The 26,219-nt window shown below is 33.7% G+C and overlaps 1 protein-coding gene across 10 annotated transcripts in view; it reads right to left on the reverse strand.

Annotated features, from left to right (window-relative positions):
- p120ctn (adherens junction protein p120) overlaps positions 1–26,219 on the reverse strand; it is a 443,159-nt gene that overhangs the window by 196,913 nt on the left and 220,027 nt on the right. For all 10 annotated transcript variants that reach the window (XM_085808405.1, XM_085808404.1, XM_085808403.1 and 7 more), the window contains one exon: positions 11,775–11,909. In XM_085808405.1, coding sequence (XP_085664531.1) covers positions 11,775–11,867 — 93 coding nt within the window. In that variant the 5' untranslated portion in view covers positions 11,868–11,909. The remainder of the gene's footprint in view (positions 1–11,774; positions 11,910–26,219) is intronic.

The following is a 26,219-nucleotide window of genomic DNA, read 5'->3' on the forward strand; positions in this document are numbered from 1 at the left end:
AATCTGAAATTAATTAGTAAATCCAAAAGATTTGGATTTAAGTTAACCCCTGGCCACAGGAAGTCATTTAAAGAAAGTTCATTATTTTGATGACTACCCGCATCAAAGACGATCCTAGTTTTCGACGTTAAACTACTTTCTTTCCGCACAGCCTGATGAGGCAAATAATATATAGGCTTATTTAAAGCATTTTCTTTTGTATCAGGATTTACGATGCTGATTATGCCTTCTTTTAAATAATCACAAATAATTTCACGATATTGTTGATGTAACTCAGGATCATGACTAAATCTTCTCCACAAATTCAGAAAACGCTGCCGCGCCAAGGAATAATTATCAGATAATTCTTCATAATGTTTCCTAAAAGGTAATTGTACTACATAACGTCCATTTTTAAATTCAACGGTGTCATTAAAAATTTCCATTGCCTGATCCTTTTCATGCAAAACTGGATCATCGCGAATACCAAGTCCCTCTAAATCAAAGAAAAGTTTTAAAGTATTTTGAAGAGAGTCATTTTGCACAAGAAAACAATGTCCCTGAGAAGAAGGTTGTATTTCGTTAAGCTTCCCGCATGCGATCCATCCGAATTCAGACTCTTTAAACAATAAATCATCATTTATTTTATACGTATTATTTTTCAAAACCTTAAAAAATAAATCAGCACTTATAAGGGCATGTACCTCTGAAGCTTCATAAAATGATTTATCAGCTAAATTTAAAAATTGTGGAATTTCTACTTTCGAAATATCTAACGTAGTACACGGAGTTAGTCCTGTTATCTTATTTACAATCAAGAATTCAACTGGTTCATTAAAGGTACATTCTTCATTTGAAATAAATGTATTCACTTTCCATTTAATATTTTGAATTGATCCATTAAGACCTGTAACAGGCATTTTAATTTTCTCCCTTTTTATTCCTAAGCATTCACTTATTTTATCTGTAAGAACACATATATTAGATGCGCTGTCTAAAATCGCACGGATTTTTATTCTTCGATTATTGGCGTCACGGACATAAATCTCTGCAGTAGAAAAAAGTACACTTTTTCTTTTTTGTTTATTCTTGTTACTTAAAACACTCAACGCTTTCAATTCTGAGTCACCTTTTCCAGCGGCGGCATCGAGCTCACTTTTGTTTTGTCTAAGTGGCGTCACCGAGCGACAAGGCGTCTTCGAATGACCTTCATTATCCATGCATATTAATTTATTGTGTTTTTCCCCGCAAACGCATTTAAATTTCGAGAGACACTGACTTTTCTTATGATTTTGCCTTAGACATAATTCGCAGAGTTTATGTGAACGAATTAATTTTAATCTTTCATGAACACTTAACTTTAAGAATGTATCGCAAAGGAAAATAGGATGAAGGCTCCTACACACAACACAGTTTTTACTTTTATTTTCATTTGTCAAAAGAACCTTCGATTTATGGGAAGGAGTGGAATTCTTGTTTATATTAACCCTACTTCCGGGTGTCATATTTCTATTTATAGATAACAAAACTGATTCACGCTGTTCCAAAAATCTAATAAACTCGTCAAATGTTGGAACTACTTTCGATTTGTGAGATAATTCAAAATTTTTTCTAGATTCTTTATCTAGTTTTTGAAGAAGAATATTTATTAGAAAAACATCACATAACTTGTTCTGTTCATATTTTAATACATTCAAAGCGCGTAAATTCTTTTGTATACAATCAACCATACTTCTGATATCTTTCGCATTTTCGGATTGAATCTTTTCAAAATTTAAAATATTCTGCACATGAATGTCAACAATCAGACGTTCATTATCATAGCGAGATTCTAAAGCATTGTACAAAGATTCAAAATTATCAAAGTTACTACTTAAATCCTTAGCATCATTAGTAAGACAAGATCTTAGATAATACAATTTCTGTGAATGACTCAGCTGAACATTATTTGTAATTAAATCATCAAATTGAGTTTTAAATGAACTAAATTCTTCATATTTTCCTGAAAATTCAGGCAAAACTAACGCTGGGATTTTAGTTTTGATTTGAAAATTTTCATCTACATTACTTTCAGTAACATTTACTGCTTTTGCAGAATTTAACTTATTGTAAGAATTAATGAGAATTTCAATTCTTACCTCCAATTTTTCCAGACGATCATCACATTGGTTTAAGTCGTCATTAATTTTGGTCAGATCATCATCTTTCATTTCACTTTGTGCGTAGCACGCACTTCGTAGTTCATCAACTTTCTTTTGAAGAACTTGAATGTTTTTTAGTTTAACTTTAAGTTCAACTAAGTCCACATCATTATTTGCAGTTTGCACAAAAGTTTCGAATCTAGTTATTTTTCCCCTTTAGGGATGCTTTGCTTTTCATTAATATATCCATACCGCTGAAGTAGGCTCCAGGGTCGACGGAGCCAGATGACTAAACTTATTTTTCTTAAAGGTTATTTTTTATCGACGGACCAGCTTCACTGCTTCGTTTTTAATTATTTTATTTAGAAAAACATCATATACAAATATTTACAGTGAAGCAAAATACAATTTAATTGTGAGCTTCGGTTACAAGTAATTGCTCACGTCAGACCGGTTAGATTTCTTCTTCAAGTCTGTTGCCTCAATCATAGGAGGCGATAATTTGGCGAGATTCGTTGGCGTAAAATGCGCCAACAGCATTTATACCACAATGGAGACGTGCACATTGAGAAAGAAGCGTATACTTAAAAACAATAAATTATAATTCGATTCTCCATAAAACTAACTTTTTAACAGATACCATTTTATATGAGGCATATTGTGCAGTGAATTCTTAAGTACAAGTAGATAGTCAAACACCATATTTTCGATAAAATCTTGAAGTATATAATTTATACAATAAAGCAAACTTTGGAATCCAGGAGAGCTGGTTGGGTTTTGATGTTAGAAATGCCTATAACATCTCTCCAATTTTCGCTGCCACAGCATAACAATACTTTATCTCTTATGTTACGCTACGTAAATAGGGCACTATACTCTACACATCCTGGAAAATGTTGTCAATTCACAAGGTTTTTAAATTACCATTTACGTTGCCAGGAAAACTATTATCTCAGAGGTAAGCGGTCCAAGTCCTTTGTTTATCTTTCGAATTTAAGCTATCCGTTGCTTCATTAGCTAAGCGATTTAAAAGCGGTACACGTATTCTTAACAACTCATATCTTTAAAGTATTTTTAACAATATCTCTAAATCATATAATTTTTAATACATCTAGTTCATGCTACTTATAATACAGCCGCCCGTGAAAACTTTTCAAACATGAGCATTATTTTGTTAGCATTAAAAAGTGTCTACAGCACCACATATGAGCTACTTTAGTATAGAATAACTGTTTAACCCCTTGGCTTACACGATATCTGCCAACTGCGCGAGCTAGTAAACAAGAAAGTCGGTCGCGCGTAGTGCCATTCAACTGTTTAGCCATGTACCCGAACTGGCGCAAAATGTATACTTTTCATGACATACATATTTCAGTGTAACGAAAGGAATTATGAAATAATAAACAACGTTTAGGACATAGTAATTTAAAGACGTCTAGATGTAATCATAATCAATTGATCAGTTGACAAAAATAATTGCATGATGGGTATAAGAGTTTTTTAATTCTTTATACGAAATTATATTTGAAACGTGTGAACGTAACGAAGCTTTACGAGGAACTAAAGTAACAGATCATCCACTTTCATCAGAAACAACTGAAAAAAAAATACTGACGTTACAATCAAAGGAAAAATATTTGATGTAGAATAACTCCAATAGTTTGTTCTAATAATAATACGCGGCATTTTATGCACAAATTCCTCACCACGAGTCAGACTCGTAGCTTTTGTTTGTGACACAAATTCTTTATCACGAGTCAGACTCGTGGCTGTTGAATATGGCACAAATTCTTTACCACGAGTCAGACTCGTGGTTATAGGCCAAAGGGTTAAGCACTACGTAATGAGTTTTTATGATTTTTTTTATCACGCAAAAATTAATAAATTGAAAACTGAATTCGAGTTTTGGAAATTTCGCACATTATGAAGACTTAGTAGAAATCAAGATTAAAATTTCTTGAGATTTACGATCCCTTATGTTACAAACCTTGTTTACTAATACATAATACAATCTTGTCTATTCTTGCAATATATAGTTTAAATACTTCTAAGGAGCAAATTTTCAGCTATTACAACAAATAAAATGAAAAAAGGTTATTACTGTTACCAATTATTATAAACTTAGAGCAAAAATACCTTATGCGGAGAAAATGTATCTAAATTTTAATGAAAATTTCTTTTTAATAATACGGATATCTGTGTTAAACGGAACAAATTACTCTAAAGATCCAAATCACAGCAATACAGGCTTTCGTTATATTTAAGGAGTAAGTCATAAGTAGAGAAATCAAATCCTCCTTCATTCATCAATAAAAGATATTCCACTTAAATCAGGAAACACACATCTATCTACCTACATATACATATTTAATATGTAACCTTCCTTCGCGTTTCTCGGTTTTTGTAACCATTTCCCGGAGACTGAAATAGATAGACCTTTATAATTTTACGAAGTAAATTTATATTTAATTCACGTTCCTATCTTTGACTACATTATCAATTTATTATTATCTAGCTGGTTCAGCGCAGGTTCGTCTCTTTAACTTATTTATATATAGTATATTATATATAGCGCCAAAACCTTTTGCTTAATATCGTTGAGTTCTTATACATGATGTATATCATGTCCAGAATAAACCTATATGATATATAAGCTCCGGTGAAGCAGTGTGGTTATGAAGGCATTCAGATTTGTGTATGAATCTTTGTGGACACACATATTGATAGCATCGTTGGTGCCAAATGCGTCAACAGCAGATACACATATAACACTGGGTGTGAAAGGACTTAAAAGGATAGTTGCTTAATTTGGAGCTAGCCTAACTTTGTAAAAGTTATCTGAGTAATCCTGTTGCCTGACAGTGCGCGTCCTTATGTTGCCAGAGTCCTGAAGCAGAAATTGAAGGTCCTTAACACTTTACCGACCGCTAGCGCTTCAACAGCATACGCACGTCCGGCCGGCCTCTCAGCCGCAGATTCTCCCTGTTATGAATAACTGTCAGGACAATCTGATAAATCGTCTAAATAAAATTCTCCAGTACCATTTTTTTCGCTCATCGTGAACGGAAAATTTTTTAAAAACGGTGTGAAAATGTGGGAGTTTACGAAGTAACGCACTTAACGCAAGTGAGCAATGTACCTCAATATTAATAATAAATGCAGATGATATAGCAAATGGCAATTGTTTATCGCCATGGCTACCGATTGACAGGCTATTTTTAGGTAGTCTCGAGAAAAAAGTGATTAATAGGTTATCGGTCGGTAGACGTTGGCGAAAAAATGCCGATTAATAGGTTATCGGTCGGTAGACGTTGGCGAAAAAATGCCGATTAATAGGCTATCGGTCGGTAGGCGTTGGCGAAAAAAAGCCGATTAATAGGCTATCAGTCGGTAGGCGTTGGCGATAAAAAGCCGATTAATAGGCGATCGGTCGGTAAAGTGTTAAACAGGGCAGATCCTTGATCCTACGAACCCAGATCTATCACCATGCAATTTTTTTTCACATTCTTCCTTTAAAAATGTCCTTGAAAGAATGCCAGACGATGATGAGAGAAAGGTTGTGAAATTTTTAAAGCAGACAACTGATTTTTCTGCCTTAATTTCCTCTTCCATTGACAAAAATTTCTGCAAAATAGAATAAACCGACCGGTTTGTACAGACTTTGAAAGTAAACTATTGTTAGCTTTATGCATGCATACAGTCAATTTCCCTATTCTTTCCATAAAAGCCACCTCCAAAAACTTTGCACATTTCACACTACACTCGCTTTCTATCTATTTTTATTCTTTCAGACTACTTTGCATATATCTTTAAATGACAGAAAATCCAGATGTTTAGAGTCATTATGTTTGCTTTTGATAACATTTCATAATAAAAGTTAATTTGATAAGCAGTCCCATAATCTATGATTGCTATAAGTTTCCAAAAAGTAATACATTTCAGTTTTTGAAATCTCCATTCCAAGGTTAAGCACGAAATAAAATTTGCTTTATTTAAAACAAAAAACCTGCCTTTTATTTACTACCACATCACATCCTGGAGAAAATAAATGGCCAACATGAATTCTTCATTGTCTCTGACAAGAGAGAGAAGCAGAACACGAGAGTGTTTTGACAGCGATTGCTAATAAACCTCTCGTGAACTTCGGATGTTATCACGGAGACAACAGAATATCACACTTCACGGAACCGGATCAAGGACAATAAACTCAAAATTAATCAAGAAATATTTTCCCAGAATATCCTGATCATAAGACTGAACTGCGCACGTAACGAAAAAGGAGATCCATCTATCAAAATATTTATTTTCTTATTATGTTCCAGACTGAAGTTTTGAATAGAGCACTCTGATTTTAAAACTAACGGAAAAGGCCTGAAATGTCTGAACAATATTTGAACCCAGACTTTTTGAAAGAAAAAAACTTTTTTGAATTCGTTGGTTTCACTTGTCCGTGCTTCGATGAATTCTGGTTTGAAATGGTTTGGTTTATATGAGTATGGTAAGCACGCTAGAGCTATTTGCCTTAACGGTGGGTGCTTTCGAGGAGGAAATTCAGGGAAACTGGTTTGCATCCAGGCTACATAGAGGTAGAGCCACGAAATTGTCCAGGCAGTCACCTGTTCCGAGATTCAGTGACTTTACCACGAGGCCACTGGTTGTCCGTCTGTTGGAACTGAAATAGAATAAACTGACTACTATTTTTCAGCTACTAATGCTTCATAATTTTTAAGTAAATCGATCATTCGCGATGTGACAATGCTAAATACAGTAGTATATTAATTTCTGTTCTGCGTCTTCCTTTATATATGCAACCTTTACGATGTTACCAAATTTTTATTAAACTGATAAAAATGGAATATTGAAGGAAAGAAGGGGAAAGTGAAATATACATAACGCATCTAAAGCATGGGAAATCAAAAATTTGAATTCACATCATATAAAAAGAGTTTCCTTTTCTAAAAATTTCCAGAATAGATTCCCGGCGTTGGACCTTAATTCCATTCCTCTGAAAACATTGATTTGAAATTACCTCAAGCATGTGCAAAATTCAGAAATCTAAATCCCCAAGCATTCTCAATTTTCGAATCTTTCTGTACTGTAGGATAAGTTTATGACAGAATGAATAAAATTTGTTCTTTGAATTATAATACATAGCTTTTGAACTACACACTTATATGTAACACGGAGATTTGAAGAAGATGATCATTTTCACAGAATGATCGCTTTCATTCTAAGAAATTTCTATTTTATCTTTCGAATCACACTTTACAACAACGTAAACAATCATTTTCTGCTTTCTTGTACAATCCGATACAAATTATGCAGCTGATTTTCTGCTCAATAATATTGTCAAATAAATTACGCAACAACTCATTTCCTCTTACATTATACAGTCAAATAAATTATGCAAGCCTTGTTTCCAGCTATGTGATATTGCCGGATAAATTAGTCTACTGCTGGTTTCTTTGTAACGAGTGACGAACTACCAATGAGCCTTTGCTGCTCAGAATTATCTGATCCCATGCATGCTCAAGATCGTTCTAACTGGCAGAAGGAAAACAAACTACAAATCTAATAGTAAATATACCCTGATAACTTTAGTGTCACTCTTCTTGTGATTATTTACTAGCAAAGATCTGATAAAGTTACTCTGATCATACCATCTTAGCAACCGAAATTAAGATTCGAGTGTAGATGTTTTCTACTTGAGAAGAAAGCTTAGAATTACGACTTTGATGGTATAAAGCTACTAACATAAATGTGTTAACTTTGCAGACTGATTGAATACACGGCTTATATTTTTACTACATTACTAAACCTTGTATTTTGTTTGTTTTTCTTTCGTAATGCTACTACTCACTTATTGAGATAAATAAGACATTATTAGATTTTCTATTTATCTCAATAAATGAGTAGTAGCAAAATATTCTATTTACTTAGCTGCAACATTTTTTAGTTAATTTAAACTAAAAGATACACAATTGTCTTAAAAAGTGCACTAAAATTTCTAAAATATTATTTTAATAAAATTTTGTGAGGCGACTAACACCATGCCAACAACGTGGTCTCCAATAAATTTACGAAAAGTATATTTCTAACAAATGGCTGCAGTTTTTATGATAACTAATAATTTGAAAATGATATCATTGGTTTGATTTATTCCAAGAATGCAACAATGAAGTCAGTTGTAGCTTTTAAAAAAATGTATCTGAAATGCTGATGGCTAACACAATAAAGAATGATCGCATAATGAGAAGCAGCAATAAAAATTATGATAATTTTATGCGGCATAAAACCGGGATTGTTAACAGAATTTGTATAATAAAATTAATATATTCGTGTTTAAAATAATAATAAATGGTATAGTAAAAGCTTGCAAAAGTAAGAAACAAACTGAAAAATTGCGGTAATTTGGCTAAAAGCAGTTCTCAGGGCTTGAAATTTGTATATGTTAGAAATAAAATCAAGATCTATCAATTAGCATTCCGCAAAAGTGTGGCGATGCTATCGCTTTACAAAACTACGATACAGCTCCAAATCAGCTGTTTAGGAGAGAATCACAATTCAATGAACGACGGCATATTATTCGAGATAACCACAGTGTAAAAATGAGTTCTAGACGACATTTGTCAGAAGAATTGCGATATACAATTATAGCCGATTACAAGCAGGATAGTCTGACGTTGCAAAATGTCTAAACGTCAACCGTTCTGTCCTAAGCTGGTTGTGGAACCCAGTACTGACTACTGGTTCGACTTCTCGATGACTTACAGAAGAGTTACCATTTCTAAAAATGACAAGAGCAACCTTAAACCCATATTACATCTAGCGACGCGTGCTGCTAGGCGGGACATTCCGAGAGAAATCAACACGACTGGAGGCGATGTTCCGTCGCGCCGCCGAAACGATGTCCAGCATCCCATGACATTTTGAAACTTTGCTGAAAATGTTTTGTTTGCAGCTGTGTCCCGCGCAGAGATCAACGAATCAGACGAAAGTTCTGCTTCTGAAAGATCACGCGTAATTTCCAATATTGCGATGGTTGTAGTTTGACGTAGTGGACGATAGCAATGGAAGCCGATTTTTATTGAAGAAATTAAAAAAAAAAAAAAAAAAAAAAACTATATTTGTATGCTGTATTTTAACAACGTAACCCTCTTAAGTCATTTTAAAAATGTTTATATACTGATTACAAAAATTATAATCGTGGAAATTTGAGAGTAGATAGTATTTTAGGACATTCTTGTACTTTTGATGATTTGTTTACAAATCCTTCGTCCCCAAAATTTCGCTAAATTTGTTACATTTCATATTGATCCATAGCATAATACCGTATAGAAATATTGTTATATATTAATAGAATTTGTTTTTACTAAATTTAAGGTGATTATTTTTTAAAATTCTGTTTATATATGCGCGACTTTACTTTTTTACCAATTACTTTTGATCTAAATTGTGCATTGCATAATCAGGGACATACTGTAAACAACATAAAAGGTGCATAAAAAGGAAAGCACAGCTTATGTAATAATAAGAATACTCATTAAATCTGTATGTTATTTTTATGTTATTAATAAAATACTTTTTAAATTATAAATACATTAGAAACTATACTTTTTTTGTAAATGCTACATATTGAAATTTATGGATTTATCATTATGGACAATGAAAAACAATTTGTATATGCATTAATATAAATCTTGTTCATTACATTAATACTAATAAACGTCCATTAACAACTTCTAAACTATCGAGTCTCTCTCTATGCATATGTAAATATATGACTTATCAGATTTATATTTAGTATTTGTATTAGCATTTATATGCATATATGAATATAAAAATTAGCATTGCCAAAATGTTTATTTGAAGTAACTTCTAATTCATACAATGATCAGGTAATTGATGGCAACTGTACTCATCAGTTCTTTACACATTATCCTGGCTATGGAATATATAGTTGAAAAATAATTAATGAGCATAGAGATGAAAGTATACACATAATTATATTTTACATAAGATTTACATAGTATATGCACGGCTTATGAATAGCAAACAATTTAACAGCTATGCATTTATAAAACATTTGATCACTTAAAACATACATTGCACAACTGATTATCACTTTTTATTTATGCTTTCCACCACCTTTCTAGTGTCTTCCATAAATAACAAACAAGTTTAGAATGAAAAAAGTGTGAGAGATACAAGATACACCACGGAGTTTGAAAGCAAATGACTCTTTCGCCAATATGAGCGATAATTGATTTCCGTTCGGCTTTCAAGTCTGTTTACCAAGTGAAGATGGTAACCCACCTACGTAGGTTTCATGGAAATGGGGATTCTGAGAAATGTTTCTTTCAATCCCATGTCCCGGCTCACAATAGCAGATATGACAGCGGTTTTAGAGCACACAGCAACAGGACTGCAACTCCAGCTTAGATCCGTGCTTATTTCTGCTACAGGAAGGATAGACACTCGAAGGCTTCATGAAAAAAAGTCTGTATGCTAGTCGACTTGTTTACTTCCTGCCACCGGTTTGAATTGGGCACGCGGCCATGTAAACTGGACCAAAAATCAGTGGAAGTCTGTTCTGTTCACTGATGAGTCTCGTTTTGCTTCACAGAGTAACTTTTTACGTGTTTACCTACCGAAAGAAGCAAATACTTGTTATATTTCGTCTAATATCCAGCAAAGGGATACCTAAGCAGGAGGCAATGTTCTTGTATGAGGAAGATTATGTTCAGGTGGGCGCACAGATCTGTATGTACTGCGCATGGAACTCTGACAGCTCAGAGGTACAGGGATGACAAACTGGATCCTACTATTAGTCCGTATGCTAACACAACTGGAGATACCTTCATCTTACAAGCAGAAAATGCCCACGCTCACACTGCTGACCTCGTGCATCAATTTGAAAAAGAAACTGTAGTCCAAATTGAATGACCAGCACGTTCTCCCAACCTTAATTCCATTAAGCAGGTGTGGGAAGCTCTCTGCCGACGTGTTGCTGGCTTCCAATCCCCTCGTCAAACCCTACATGATCTTAGAACTGCTTTACGTGATCAACAGGCATTGCTACAGAAGCAGCTTATTGTTAACATCATAATTTTTCTCAAACATCGCTGCCAGGGCTGTTGCTGTTCGGGGTGATCATATTCACTATTAAGAAAATGTTCTGCATTTAATTTGTATGTCCGAATTTAAGAGATTTTATGTTACTGTTGCTATCACTAAATGTAATTATTCTGTATAATAGTTTTGTGTGTGTGTGCTTTCAAGTGGTATAGTAAATATTTTCACATTTCGTTCAAGCTTTGCATACTTTTTGAATTATCATCAGTTTACCGTTTGTTGCTCAACTCTTGGAGACCAGGGAAATACTTAGTGAAGTGAATGAAAAATTCAAATTCTTCTAAAGGAAACAAACCGGATATCTATACAGAACAAAAGTGAAACGAGAAATTGGTCAGAAGTCCTATTTCAATTCAATGAAGAAAAGAAAATTCCAATGCTTTTTGAAGGCCTACTTTAATTTGCCTCTGTTTAAAATCTGGTTTCCAACACTTCTGGTGGATTTAAGAGTCCCCCCTCCCAATGGACACGTCAATGTACTAATGTACAACATTCAGATTAAAAACAATGATCACTAACCTGTTTCTTGACGGTCTGCAGGATTGTATTCTTGTGACCCGACTTCTTGTAAGTTCCGTGCTCCAAAAGAGGATCTTCTTGTCCCGATGGCATTCTGTACCACTCTTACATCCTGCCCTTACAGGACTTCATCATCTAAAGTAAATATAGAAAATCATGAAACTTCTGCGGGATTGCATCACATAAGATTGGTAAACAAACAATATTATACACTTATTAAGAATCAACATACAGCAGTTTTATACTTCGAGTTTCTGAAAATGGTTTTCACTTCGTTACTTAAAACACTGAATTTTAATTAAATTACAAAAATAATTGTGAGTTTTCCCTCCTTCGGTTTTCTTTCGTTTATTTTTACTTAAGCTAAAAAGCTACACTAACAAATATATTACGAAAAGAAATTATGAAAATTTCGTTGCACCATATATTTAACTATAAGCATTAAAATATTGAAGTAAGGAACCTAGAAATCTTCTTGACATATAAGGTGGACTCAACATCAAAAGAACTCAAATTAAGAAACTTTGTATAGGTGAGAATTTTACCGGTAAACACAGAACTCTCTTGATGCAGCAATTCAGAGATTTATCTTTTTAAAGATTTAACAGGTTACGAAATTTTATCTTATTTGTTTATATGTTAATCTCATTTAATTTTATTACTTTTACATTTTTTTTTTATTTAGTTGCATCTTGTTTGCTTGACCACTTATACGCTTTTTAAAAATAGCAAGTCAAATCATTTATACACTGTAAAAGAAGAAAAGAGGAAAAGTTCCGAAAAATACAAAATGCTAATTAATGTAGATGTATTAAAATGTTATTGCAAATTAACAAACATTTCTTTCGGCTGAGTATGTTGATAAAATAACAAAACCATTAGTTTGCATACAGGGACTGAGTTCACCAAGACCCTTTTCGTAAAAAACTTAATTCTGAATAACCGTATTTAGAATTTATATTCCAAAATGTATCAACCATTTTACAAACTCAGATGTACATTGCATTCGTTTGTTAGAAGAAGGATTCTTTTTTTATATCATCGGGGAAAAAATAGAAACATTAAATATTACCTCTTTCATCAAAGGTAGTTAAAGAAAAATCATAAATCACCTTGGCTTATTTAAAAATCAGGCGAATATCAAATATATAAATAAATAGCTTCATTTAATAGTCATGAGTATCAAATATATAAATAAATAGCTTCATTTAATAGTCATATGAGTATCAAATATATAAAGTGAATTTTATTCGAAAGGTACATTATTAATTATCAAAAAAGGAAAATGCTATCATCTACTGCACTCTGTCAACGTATTTCTAACACAGGTCGACGAGATGACAATTAGATGATGAACGATCGTACCATTCCCCGCAACGACATAATTAAATATCAAATGGCACAGATTCATAATCGGCTGACTACACCGACCATTCAAAGTTGAATTCAATCGCTATGCATATTTCATCAAAGCATCTCTTAGTTCAGACATATCTCGTGACGTGTAAATGCGGAAGACAATGGGGAGGCTTTTTCATTGACAACGCAAAGCATTTGAAATAATAGTATCCCGAGGAGAACAGATTATCCCATTTGTATGACATATGAATACACGAAGCCTTCCACTTCGTATTCAGTCATAATGAGATAGATATATTATTGACAACCTGATCCATTAGGTTATTCAGAAAACAAATGACAGCTTTATTTAGTCTCTTAATATTTTAATCATTTGCTAAGCAACATAACGCAGTTTATAATTGTATTGAATTTAACTTTTTCTGATTATGTTTCCCATATTTTTTATAAATGAATATTTATTTTAAATAAATGAATATTTATTTTTACTTGAATAAAACCGTATGTTTTATTCAAAAAAATAATAAAAGTAGACTTTAATCTACTTAATTTTTATTCGTTTTCTAATGAATATAGTTTACAATTACGAAGCTTAAATGTTTCTATTAATATTAAAATTTTCTTTTATAAATTTATTTATTATTGGTAGCAAGAAATAACAGCGAAAAACCTAAACACATACGTTTAAGACTTTTATATTATTGTTGTGAGTTTATGTAAACATTTGTGTTCGACTGCAATTTGGATCTGCCGCCTAGACAGTACATTGGTTACTGACGCTGAATAATCACAGAGAAGGCATGGATGTTTGCACGCACAAGGAATATAGTCTACGTGCGGAAAAGAGCAATCAAAATACACGGTGATCCAAAACTCCTCTCGAGTAGTTGTTGGTAGGGGAAGAGAAGTGGGAGGCCCTCGGACCACCTTTCGAATATTTGCCCGCAAAACTGTGCTGAAAATTTAACAGTTAGCCAGACAAGGCGATACTTAATGAATGTATGGGAATGCATAAGTGCTGCCTTTGCTTCAAGCCTGTGCCTGTATTTTGGATTTTATCCGTTTCTGTAGTGTTACAATGTTTCCGTTTAATCGATGCATTTTGTGACAGCATTTCATTATATATTTTAGTTTGATCAAATTTCTGACCATTTATTTTGCTTGTAAGTTTTTATTTCGATTATTGTGTTGCAAAGAGCTTTATGCTTCTAAACCGATTGAGGTTTGAATTTAACAGAGCTCAATTAAAAGCGCCAGCCGAGTGTAAAAGCTACTCATTGGTAGTTTGGTCCGCGGTTCAAGTTCCATTGAATGGGCTGGATGCATGGGCGTTTTTGTGGTTTTTCCCATATGTAACGTGGATACGAGCCAAATTTCCCTTAAAAGGTCCTCCATGGAGCATCTTTCCTTTCCGTAAAGCGCCCAATGGGATAATAGTAACAACAACATTATAAATAACAACGAAAAGCGGAGATATGGACAGAAAGATTCTTGGTGGACTTCAGCAATAATATTTGTCGCTGAGTTTGTGATCTTTGGCGACTTTTCGCCAACTCGGCGACATTTTGGGAATTTCTGTGAAACGCATTTTTGAGATCCTAGGAGCCATTTTTACAAAAATGGTGGGCAAGCCTGCATAACACCGAGAACCAGGTAGTTCAATTAACTTCATACTTCAGTTCAGAATTTCGCCGACTATTTTAGAATTTTACTTGTAAATGATTTTGCTGATCTGCCAAATATGAAAGAAAAAACGTATAAATTCTGAGTCTTAGTGCCGAATTCCAATTCTATCTTTGTTCGTGTTTATAATCTTCATCATTTTCTCTGCAAAATCTTTCAAATTTGAATAGTTCCTTTTAAAATCTTCCTTAAAATTCTTTCTATATTTCTCGTTTGCACTCCGGGTAAGCGTACATTCATCGACGAAGTGCCTGGCGTCCCCAAACTTATCACATATTAAGCATTTATCATTATTCTGTAGATGGAACCGATTAAAATAAGCCGGGAAACGCCCATGATTAGTCACTACCTGATTTACATCAGCATTATTTATAATATTCATCTTCTTGTTAAACTTTATATTTTTCACGAACTCTTTTTTATTTATTTATTTTTTTTTCTTATTAGACAATTCCCAGCAAATATTCCATTCTGTATAAATACAGTTTTCCATTTCATCGATGGTCTTTTTTTCTTGAATATCAAAATTATCGGTCCCATCCCCAAGTGCCGCCATTTTAGCAAGGGTGTCCGCTCTTTCATTTCCGACAATTCCACTGCGTGTTTTACCCAGTGTTATTTAACAATATGTTTTCCTTCAGCCTTTAAACAAGTCTTTTATTTCATTAATGAGTCGATTTTTATGATTATCTTTTATGAACTATGAGGTATATATTTCAACTCTGACATGTAATAATTACATAAATTTATTAATATCCCAAACTTAAAATAATTTAGAGACAATTAACTATTAGCCTTTCTTTCAAACTATAACAAAATTTCACAGCATTATTTCTATTCTTTCAGGCACCAATAGTTTTTGTCCAAGACGGAAGAAGAGAGCACATAAAGGATATAAGCGAGTTCAATAGTTCTACAAAAGTGCCGCATAACGTACTTGCCAGCTGCTAATGTTTTCTACTTTTTTCTTGAAACCTCACTATCAACGTCTCAGACGGTGAAACATTAATGATTCAGCACAGAAATATTTTATTTCAATTTCAGGGGCAGACAGTTTGCTGTGACACTACTTTATATTAAATAATTTATTTTTTGAAGATTCGCTTACTTTATAACTTATTCAAGAAGAGTTTCTAATTCACTATTTCAAGAAAACAGTAGTTTAAGAAAGTAAACTGTATTACACGCGTAGTAAATCGAAACGTCGCTATATAAAAAAAAAAAAAAGTGATCGTTGCACAGGATAATTCAGAGAAATTACTGCAGTAATGCTAGCGTTTAAGTGATCATTCCCCTTCATTATGTATTATTAAAACAGAGGTTATTTCGGTGCGCTACAAACATTTGCAATTTTGTTCCCATCTCAACTCACGGAAAACATGGGCTGAATTTATTAATTTCAGCCTTAGAAAGAGTTCAAACGAAGAAGTCGCAAGTCCAGAAGTAAGTAAGTTTTAAAAAAAACCTCTGACATTTCATTTGCATCTCCAGGCAGAAGGACAGATGCCATCTTTTTAGAAACTAAATCCGAAATAGCATAGCATATCAGCGTAGTATGCCTCACTAGAACGTTGAGGCAATATAACTTTCTGAAACAACTCTTTGAGACTTCAATTTTATGAAATCAAACTATCAGAACTGCTTACGCACATATCGCTACTCAGTGGTCAAGAAGTTAAAATTACTTAGCATAGAATCACCACCACGAATGGCATTTCACATTAGTGAAGTGGAATATTCTCTATAAATTATCCGAAGCAGACAACACATATATGAATAAAACGACAAAGCAGATCTTGTCGCGTCAAAATGTCGAGCAAAAGGATTTTAACTTTAAGCAATACCAGAGTTTCTTAAACTGTGGGTCGCGGGACTTGCAGTAGGGGGGGGGTCGCTAAAAATTTAGCAATTTTTATTTCTTTAACTAATTATAATAATTTTATAATTAACAAATATTTTTGTATAATGTATCTGAAATAGATAAAAAGATGAGACAATTCAGACAAAGAAAAAACGAAAACATTTCGACGCACTTTTTATATATATAATAGAAACGTTCATTTTACTTTAAAAATTGAAGTCAATGACCTAAAACTGCAATAGTGTATTACAGTACAAGTGAAGAAACTGATAGTTTCACTCACGCGTGTGTCGGATTTGCGCAATGCCTTATGGGATCCCACAAAAGTTTCGTAAATATTAGGAGCCCCCACACCTGAAAAGTTTTAAGAAACCCTGAGCTATACACTCTCAGTCAACATCATAAAAAAGTTTAACCGTAAATCGAAGGCAATCCGGCTTGTTTTTAAAACGCTCTAACTACGCTTTTTTTCCATGCATAGATCATTGGAGTTACTTTAGTAATGTTCTGTAGGAGAGCCAAATTTGCATATTTTACGTAAATATTCTGAAACTATATAATATATTACCGGTGATAATTGTACTCACTAACATTACACTGTTCGGAAAAAAACAGTTTCAACAATAATTATTTCTGAACTTGCGTTGCGCTTATTATCTCTAAACGCTGATTTTTCCACCCAGATTCGAATCCTCATATTGGGGTTAGTTTCGGGCATCTTCGTGGTTTTCCACATGTGTAAAGCCAAGTACGAGCAATTTTTTCATTACAAAATCCTCCTCGAAGTCATCTTTCTTTGCATAGCTTAATGCATATTATGCTTAATATATGCTTAATATATAACATAATAGCTTAATGCATATTATGTTATCAAGTGCGCTAGAGAATGATAACGGAAAAAAATGTGCAGGGATATTTAAACAGATGCATTACCCTCCCCCCTGCTGAAAAAAATAAGTGATTGCAACAACTGAACGCAAAATAACTTAAACGACCACATGGAGAACAAGCTTCTGAACCTCCCGTAGATACATAGAGGCACTATAACAATTTTCATTGAGACCAGAATCTTATGATGGTAATCTGCACTTGCCCTGTTCATTTCCGTTGAAATATTTGAACTGATTTTATGTACTCATCTTTCGTATGCAGAGGAATTTTGGATCACTAGTAGATTATATCGGATCTACTTGGACACTTGAGTCCCTCGCGTGGAAATCTTGAATTCCTGGGTCTCACAGCTTTCCAGTCTTCGAATTGCAGATTAGAATTGATAATTAGATATATAATGTTTCAGTTTCATTTGAAATTATCTTTATAAGTGTGCAGAAGTGTTACTGAATTTAAAACTAAGAGGAATAAATACCCCCCTCCCAAAAAAAAAGCGACTGATGCGCATTTCATAAAATTTTATCTTAACTCTAAAATATAATAAATGACAGTAGTTAAAGACGACGTTTTCGTCATTAGTTTGCTTCTACATGAGATAAGCAACAGAATCTGACACTGTTATAAACTCAAATATAACCCTGTTTTTTGTCACATGAAATCCTATTTGTGAGGAAATTTCTGACTCAACATTTTCCATCGCCCTAATACACAGCGAGAAACATTTCTTTCAAGAAATCAAAGTTTAAATTATTAACTCTCCAGTGCATCTGCAATCACAAGTAATTCGTTGCTAAGCAATAAACAACAGACGGATGAGTTAAACTGATTTATGTATGTTAGTTGCTGGAACAGATCAATAAAGGAAATTGTCGTTTAGTTTTAATTTAAGAAGTATTTACAACGTTCATAGCAGAAACTACGACACTCAAAAATCAGGCGAATTTTCTCAGCGACAAAAACATTTTTTAAATAATAAAAATATGTAAGCAGAAAAATATTTTTTAATAATTAACTTTACATAGTAACTAATTAATATCTGAAAATTCAATTATTATTTCTTAAATGCAAATAATGCAAAAATACTTACATGTAAAAAAAAAACAGTTTTATCACTTGTACCTTCTAATAATAAAAAAAAATGCTCTAATCAATTTCCTTAATCATTATATAATATTTTAACCAGCTCACTAGTAACTGATTGCAAATCATGAATTAAAGTAAATCTGCATTGTAGAATTGTGTTATGGAAATCGAGTGATGGAAAAATGGAGCGTACAAAGCAGGAAAAGCTTTGTATAGGTCCGAAGACCAAAACAAAAATATTTGTTCTTCACAAAATAAACTTACAATAATCGAAAAATGTGCCCCTCGTACATCGTTTTTTTTTTAATTATTTTGGGATAATTTTGTTTTGGGAGAACTTTACGGTTACATTTTGCAGTATTACTTTGAGCTATGCCAATTAAATTCTTCGCAGGTTCAGGAATTACTTAATGTTTCTCGCATGTACTTTTAACAGTAGAAGTAATAACTTACATCTACTTAAGGTATTTTATAATTTTCAACAAAGCCTTTTAACTTGACTCTAGACGCATTTACTTCTTCCTTAAAAAGTGTAAGAAGTGGGTTCCATTGGTCGAGGATTTTAGATAAACATTGTGTATGGGACTATTCGCCGGGGCCATTTCGCAGTCAAAACATATTTCTCTTTACACGACTGTATTATATCTTGCCGTATTATATTAAGTTAATTTAAATTAATAACTCTGTTTAGTTTAATAATTTAATTTAATAAACATTTTGTATAAAATAATACCTAAAATGTTTTTGTGTACAGTTTTATACAAAAACACTTTGACATGACATATTAATTTTAAGAGGTGCTGACAAGATTAGAAATTAATTCCGTTTTCCATTCAGATTTCATACAAATGTGTACTGCTTGCTTGTACGAGTGATTTATCTGAACAAGCCGATTAAAATTTCAAGAAATTTGGACGAATCATGTAAATATTGTAACAGAATAATTTTAGATTCGATAATATAATTTCTGTTTTATCAGAAATTTAGCCCCAGTTCTCTTTGATACTGACATAATTTTCCAACTACCTATGTGTAATTTTTTATATCTCATACTTGTAAATAACTATATAGATATTAAAAGCAACCATAAGTATACAAAAGCTAAACAGAATTTTTAAACTAAATAAATTTAATACGAGTATAATACGGCAAGATAAAATACAGTCATGTAAAGAAAAATATGTCTTGACGGCGAAACGGCCACGGTGAAATGGCGACGGCGAAAAGTCCTAGACCCATAAACATTTCTCCAAGTTAACCAGCGTGTACATACATAATTCATATTTCTTCTTATTTCAGTATTACGCAGACTTGTTTCAATTTTTCCTTCCTTTCAGCAATCTTTCCAGGATTGTAATAAATATCAACAATGTGTTCATCCACACTTATTGGCAAAAAAGCCGACCCTTTTCCAACTGCCAAATTTAAGAGATGACAGGTGCAATTCATAATTTTCAAATCTGAATTTTATTCTTTAAAGATGCCTGCAGCATCAGTCTTCAAGCCTACCATTCCTGGTACATTGTTGGCACTAAGTTTACCCTGAAGAAATTGCACTTTTTTAAAAGTTTTAATAATAAGTTGTGTTATATATGAAGACTGTCGAATTTCCTTCTAAAGCGGGGACAGAAAGTAAACTGCACTAAATTTCTGAAGACTCTGGATTAACAAAAAGAAACAACAACTGAATACAGTTTTTACATCAGTATTTATTGCTTCCATCCGTAGCGAGGCAGAATGGAGCATTTTAATGCAACCAAAAACTGAAGATTTATTTTTTCATACCAATTTCTTGAACCCATTTCTGCTACAACTGCAGCTGTTTTTTCGTTGCACTCGAGTATTTCTTAGTGATTTTAGTACTGGGAAAATTTTTTTCTAAAAAAGCCTCAACAGCATCAGCGGATGTATTGAGTGGCAGGTTGTGTTCCAGTAAAAAGGCAGAGAACAGGCATTTTGCACTAATAACTCTTTGTTTCAACAGAAAAATTTTTTTTTTCCAAATACAATTCGTATTGCTCGATATGAAACATCGGTAACTCGTATAGAGATTCCTCGATACGAAAATCCACCCTACTCCGTTTAGTTGTTGGCATGGCACCCTCCGTTGCTGACAAGGCATAGTGACCACTAATTAAACATTCAACGTTGCTCTGGTGTAGGTCGAAAAGAGAGGAGTCGACAATTAAAAGTATCATAATAGTTTAAGTTGTTGCAATAAATAAGATTTGAATCACATAATTTAGTAAGTTTTTATTACTATTATTTTATTTTCTCATTTAGAACGTACTGTATAATTAAGTAAGTTTTTTACTTCTATTATTTTCCTTTCTCATTTTGAATATACTGTGTGTTTTAAGTTTTTAAGTTTTTATGATCGTAAGTTATTTTAAGTCTAAAGTGCGTTTTTTTCGGGGGGGGGCTGAATTACGGAGAAGAAAATATAATATTCTTACGTATATATTCAAAATTCACCATTAGTACATGGTGAATGTCGACATTTACCGGTGTAAGTCAGAAATAAGAGTATTTGGAAAATATTTTGGACATACATTAAGCGACTATGTGAATGTTGACATTCACTGGTGAAAGTCGACATTCTCCAGATTTCGGTGTTTCACCGTAACATATACATGGAACAAGCGGGTGGTCTCATTCAACGCATGCGCAATCGCTTTGTAATTCTAATCATTTGCATGTCTTCTCTCTTTACATTTCCTTAAGTTTGGTTCAATTTGCGTAATTCCTTCATGGTGCTGTAGTTTTCACAGTTTTCACAAACATTAATGCACGTATCTAGAGAGAAAAAAAAAAAAAAAACGTTTTCAGACGCCCAAAATCACTTTTTTGGGTGCAAAGAAGAAATATTAAGCCAAGCTACATAAAAATCGTGAGAAATTTTTAAAATAAGAGAAAGTCGGAAGAAATATATTACAAATCAGGCTAGCGGGAGTATGGTCAGAAATCGGGAGAAATGGCAATTCTGCTTTTATTACACAATCCATTGAGAATAGAGGAAGAAATGTCACTCGTACCCACGAAACCATATCTGTCTGCAGCACTGCAGGAAGGATGCTTTTGTGGAGAAATTTCTAATGGAATACTTGCTCACATTACCACAAGAATTACTCAAAATCAAACATGGCCTGAAAGTTCCGTAATCAAAATATGTAACAAATTATCATCCCCAAACGGTATGACCCCAACTTACATAAAAAATACATCTATCACTTCGTACAAAAATTCTCACTCGTCAGGTACTTCAAACGAATATTTACTTCAAGAAATCTAAATATAACGCCGGGTAAATAAACGCAAAAACCACTTAACGTTGTAATAGCCGAATGAATGAATAAAAATTTGCAAGTGTTTGTCGGATAGTTAAAAATAATTCTACGCTTCATGTGAAGAGCGCTAGAAGAGCTCTGCGGATCTCAGATAATGGCACTTCAGATTCCGTTGACACAGTGCACTTTGAACGTAACTCTTATAATTTGTTATTTAAGCGTTACATCCTTCATGGGACTATTGTGAATACTTGACTTTCTAAGTTAGGGACCTGTAATAGGTCAGCGTCAAAAGACTGCAAAAAAAAGTTAGATCAAGTCAAATAATAAATGGTTTACATAAAGGAATCTAGGAAGCTTTCAAATAACGAATAGCGTAATTATTATGTCATATACCATCTTAAAATCATTTACGCCAAACCACACTAGTTGAGTTTAAATTCATAGACTATTTCTACACTCATTGCTTGAACAAACTAGATTTTGACAGGCTGCAGTATATATCCTATTTCATTAAGCGCACTGATAATAGGTTATTTAGTACAGCAATTTTACTAGGATTATCTGCCTAAGAGGACTAACCCCATGGACGATTTTCTGAGGGAAATTAGCTGTAATCACTTTGAACATGGAGAAAACCAACCATGACCGTTCGCCTGGGATTCGCCAGGACGACCCAGAAGTGTTCAGTGGTCTTAACTACTCGGCCACAGACTGATAATAAAACGATAACAAATAAACTGAATTTATGCAAAACGTATAATTACTTTACAACTCAAATCCCGAAATAACAAGCAATTATTTTTAAAATATGCCATTCCATTCATAAATGATGCTATGAATTTAATTTTTCTCCTCTATGTGTGTATGGGGGGGATTAGAGAGGGTTCATGTATATTTTGTTTATAGAGTTAAAAACAAACAACAAACATAAATAAGGCTTTCATATATTTCAAGAAATAAATGATTGTTCTTTATAAAATCATACACTACCTGATAGGAAAAAATGTACAGGGAGGAAGAATGCGATGAAAACTGACATATATAGACAAAGAATCTATGTTTAAGTAAGTGCCTTGAATTCCAAGAATGTAATGAACTAGCGTGACCGAATATACAGTGAGATCAGCAACACGTACTTTACATCAAAGAGCTTAGTCTCGACATCATTGCTATCTTCCACGTCGGTGGGTTTGCATCAACGGTAGTCTTTGTAAACACGGCTAAGTGGCAGTCACTTTCGGCCAATCTTCGGAAAATTATTCTCGATGATTCAAAGCTCCTCGCACACTTTGCAAAACGTGGTCAGATAATGGATTGTAGGGCAATCACTGCATGCCCTTAGATAAGTTTATTCTAGCGTTCTGCTATTCGTCTAGATTCATCTTTACCCTTTATCATGATTTGCTTTCGTTCTTTAATAGCTCAATAGCTCATCTCCAAATACTGTGCAAAATGCAAAATCGTTGTATGTTTGCATATTTCAGCTGCAATACAACGGTATGACCAGTCAGCAGTAGGTAAAACTAAAATTAAATCCCTGTCATATGACGATTAATCAGTTTGAAGAGAATTTTTTCAGTGACGTTGTAGAGACATTTTTTTTTCTTTTTTTTTTCCTTATTTATTTATTTATTTTTTTTGGTGTGTGTGTGTGTGGAGGCAGGAGTCATGAAAAATTAGCAACGTCGGGAATCGAACCGCGGACCTCTCAATCACGCGCTGAGCGTGCCGACCACTACACCACGAAGGCTCGCTTAGAAGGCGGGAGAAATACTTTACATACTCCCTCTTTTAAAGGGTGACTGGGGTTTTTAGGGGACCCAATCGCCAAATCCTGGGTGAGGAGAATTATTATCCAACACCCTTTTTTTTAGTTCGGGTGCCACTGTAGAGACATTAGGTTTTTTTTTTTTTTTTAGAAGCAACGCCTTCGCCGGGAATCGAACCGCGGGCCTCTCAATTACGCGCTGAGCGAGCAGACCACTACACCACGAAGCCGGGAGAAATACCTTACATCGTCCCCAAGCATTTTTTTTTTTTTTTCAACTTAGCATTCTGGGGGGAAATAAAAAAATTCTCGGTTCTCAGAGGCATAAAAATGAGGGTTCCGTGAGCAAAAGAAAATGATAAATATATCATTTTCATCCATTCACTAATCGCATGACCAACTTGAATTTGAGATTATTTGCATAGATCACCGAGATACGCATTCCTCGCATTCCGCATAATTCTACGGCAAAATCTTAACGCTGCTGCAGTTCCTCTATCAAGTAATCTATATAATAGTTAATAACCAGTATTAATTAGCTAATAGAGATTTATCACGTTTTAAAAATGGGAAACGTGAAAAATCAATCACGACCTCACCAGGATTCAAACCACCAATCTTCTACTTTTGCGCTGAAAGAGCTAAGAACTTACACCACTAAATCCCGCAAGAGGGAATGTAATGAAATCTCCCTAAAAGAGTAATTTGTAATGAATTTTCTTTAAAAGCAAGAATGTAATGAAATTTCTTTAAAAGCAAGAATGTAATGAAATTTCTTTAAAAGCAAGAATGTAATGAAATTTCTTTAAAAGCAAGAATGTAATGAATTTTCTTTAAAAGCAAGAATGTAATGAATTTTCTTTAAAAGCAAGAATGTAATGAATTTTCTTTAAAAGCAAGAGGGAATGTAATGAAAACTCTGTACAATCTGACCTAAAGATTCAGGTACGGAAATAAGTTACTATTTTCAAATGACAATTATAGTATTTCCCAACAGTAATGAGCTTGATTTTCACAATAAAAAAATTATGTAACAACGATAGTCTTCGGAGATATCTGCCATGTCCGTAGCATAACAGACTGGCAACATTTCATGTGATTGTACACAGACTGAAGCCAATTTACGACAACGAATAGAATAGGCCGATGATCCCAAAGTAAACTGATTACTTGTACATGAAAACTATACATTTAACCCTGAACTATCAAAGAATATGAAGCAATTATTTTATCCACGAAACCATAGCTGTTGCAGATTATACACCGAAATTAAATTATCAAATTAAAGTAAATGAATCTACAATCGTGAAGGAAACAAAACCTTGTATTAATATATCACAGGAACATCTCCAAATTAAAGTGCGGATGGTTTGAAGCTAAAGACAACACAGAAGACGCCCACCAGCGGCCGAGCGGGAAAATCGCTGAATACTAGTAGTTCAGACCTGGGTTCGATTTCAGGCGAACGGACTGGCTGGATGGTAGTTTCGTGTTTTTCACCATGTGTAACGTGTATACAAGCCAATTTCTCTCGGAAAGTCCACCACGAAGGTATCCCTTTCTTAAGCAGATAGCCCTAGTGTGCTTTCCCATAACCAACTAAATCAAACCAACATGAAAGATTTGCTAACGAAAGGCATTTCTTCAAACCATTGGGGGGGGGACTAAATTCTGACAGTGCACGCACAAAGTGAAAAGCCAAATACAAAAACACCTCCAAAACTCAGTACATCTGAAAGCTAGCAACACATCTATGAAAACAGATAAGATTTTTTTTTTTTAGACTTGAAGACGTGTGTCTAAATGCATTAAAATCTTCTGTGTATTTCGTATCGATAGTTGGAAAGCGAAGAACTAAAAGATGTACAGCAAATGAGGAAAAATTCTAGTAGATATGTTAGCAGAGAATTCACCTAAGGGAAAATTGAACATTAGAAAACTGCAATGTAGGAAATTTGCACTACATCAATAACTACTTGAATGCACTACTAACATGAATAGCGAGCAGGAGAAAATTCCATTCATACGATCACTTAAAAGCCGGAAAATTTCACTCATACAGACCTTTAAAAGGCAATGTAATATCTCCAGTTTGCGGAAATTAAGAAAGTCTTTTCCAGGTTGAATCTTTGCTTTGGTCTTCTGCCCGGTCTTCCGAAGTACATTAAGACGGCAGCAATGATAACCGACGGACAATATAAAAGACACATGATATCTTCACATCCATTCAAATTACTACTGGCAGAAAAAAGCTGAAATTAGTTCAGCAAGTCACCGATTTCTATAGACAAGTGTCTAGCGGATCTTACTGCAGAACAAATAATTGACCTTCGTCGAAATGCCGCTGTATCGCAAATGGCAACACCTTTGCCACGTGCAGTCATGTTTTGTACGATAATAGGCTCCAAAAGTCTTAATTTAAAATTTTGCCGTCTTATGCTGAGCTCAGATGCACAGAAGAAACCGTCATCAATGCTTCAAAGAAAATTACTGCGTTTAGTATTAACAAA

The sequence above is a fragment of the Stegodyphus dumicola genome, chromosome X1 (assembly GCF_044657685.1).
Source record: "Stegodyphus dumicola isolate Sdum_Otavi_A_Nest chromosome X1, ASM4465768v1".
Taxonomy (NCBI): Eukaryota; Metazoa; Arthropoda; class Arachnida; order Araneae; family Eresidae; genus Stegodyphus; species Stegodyphus dumicola.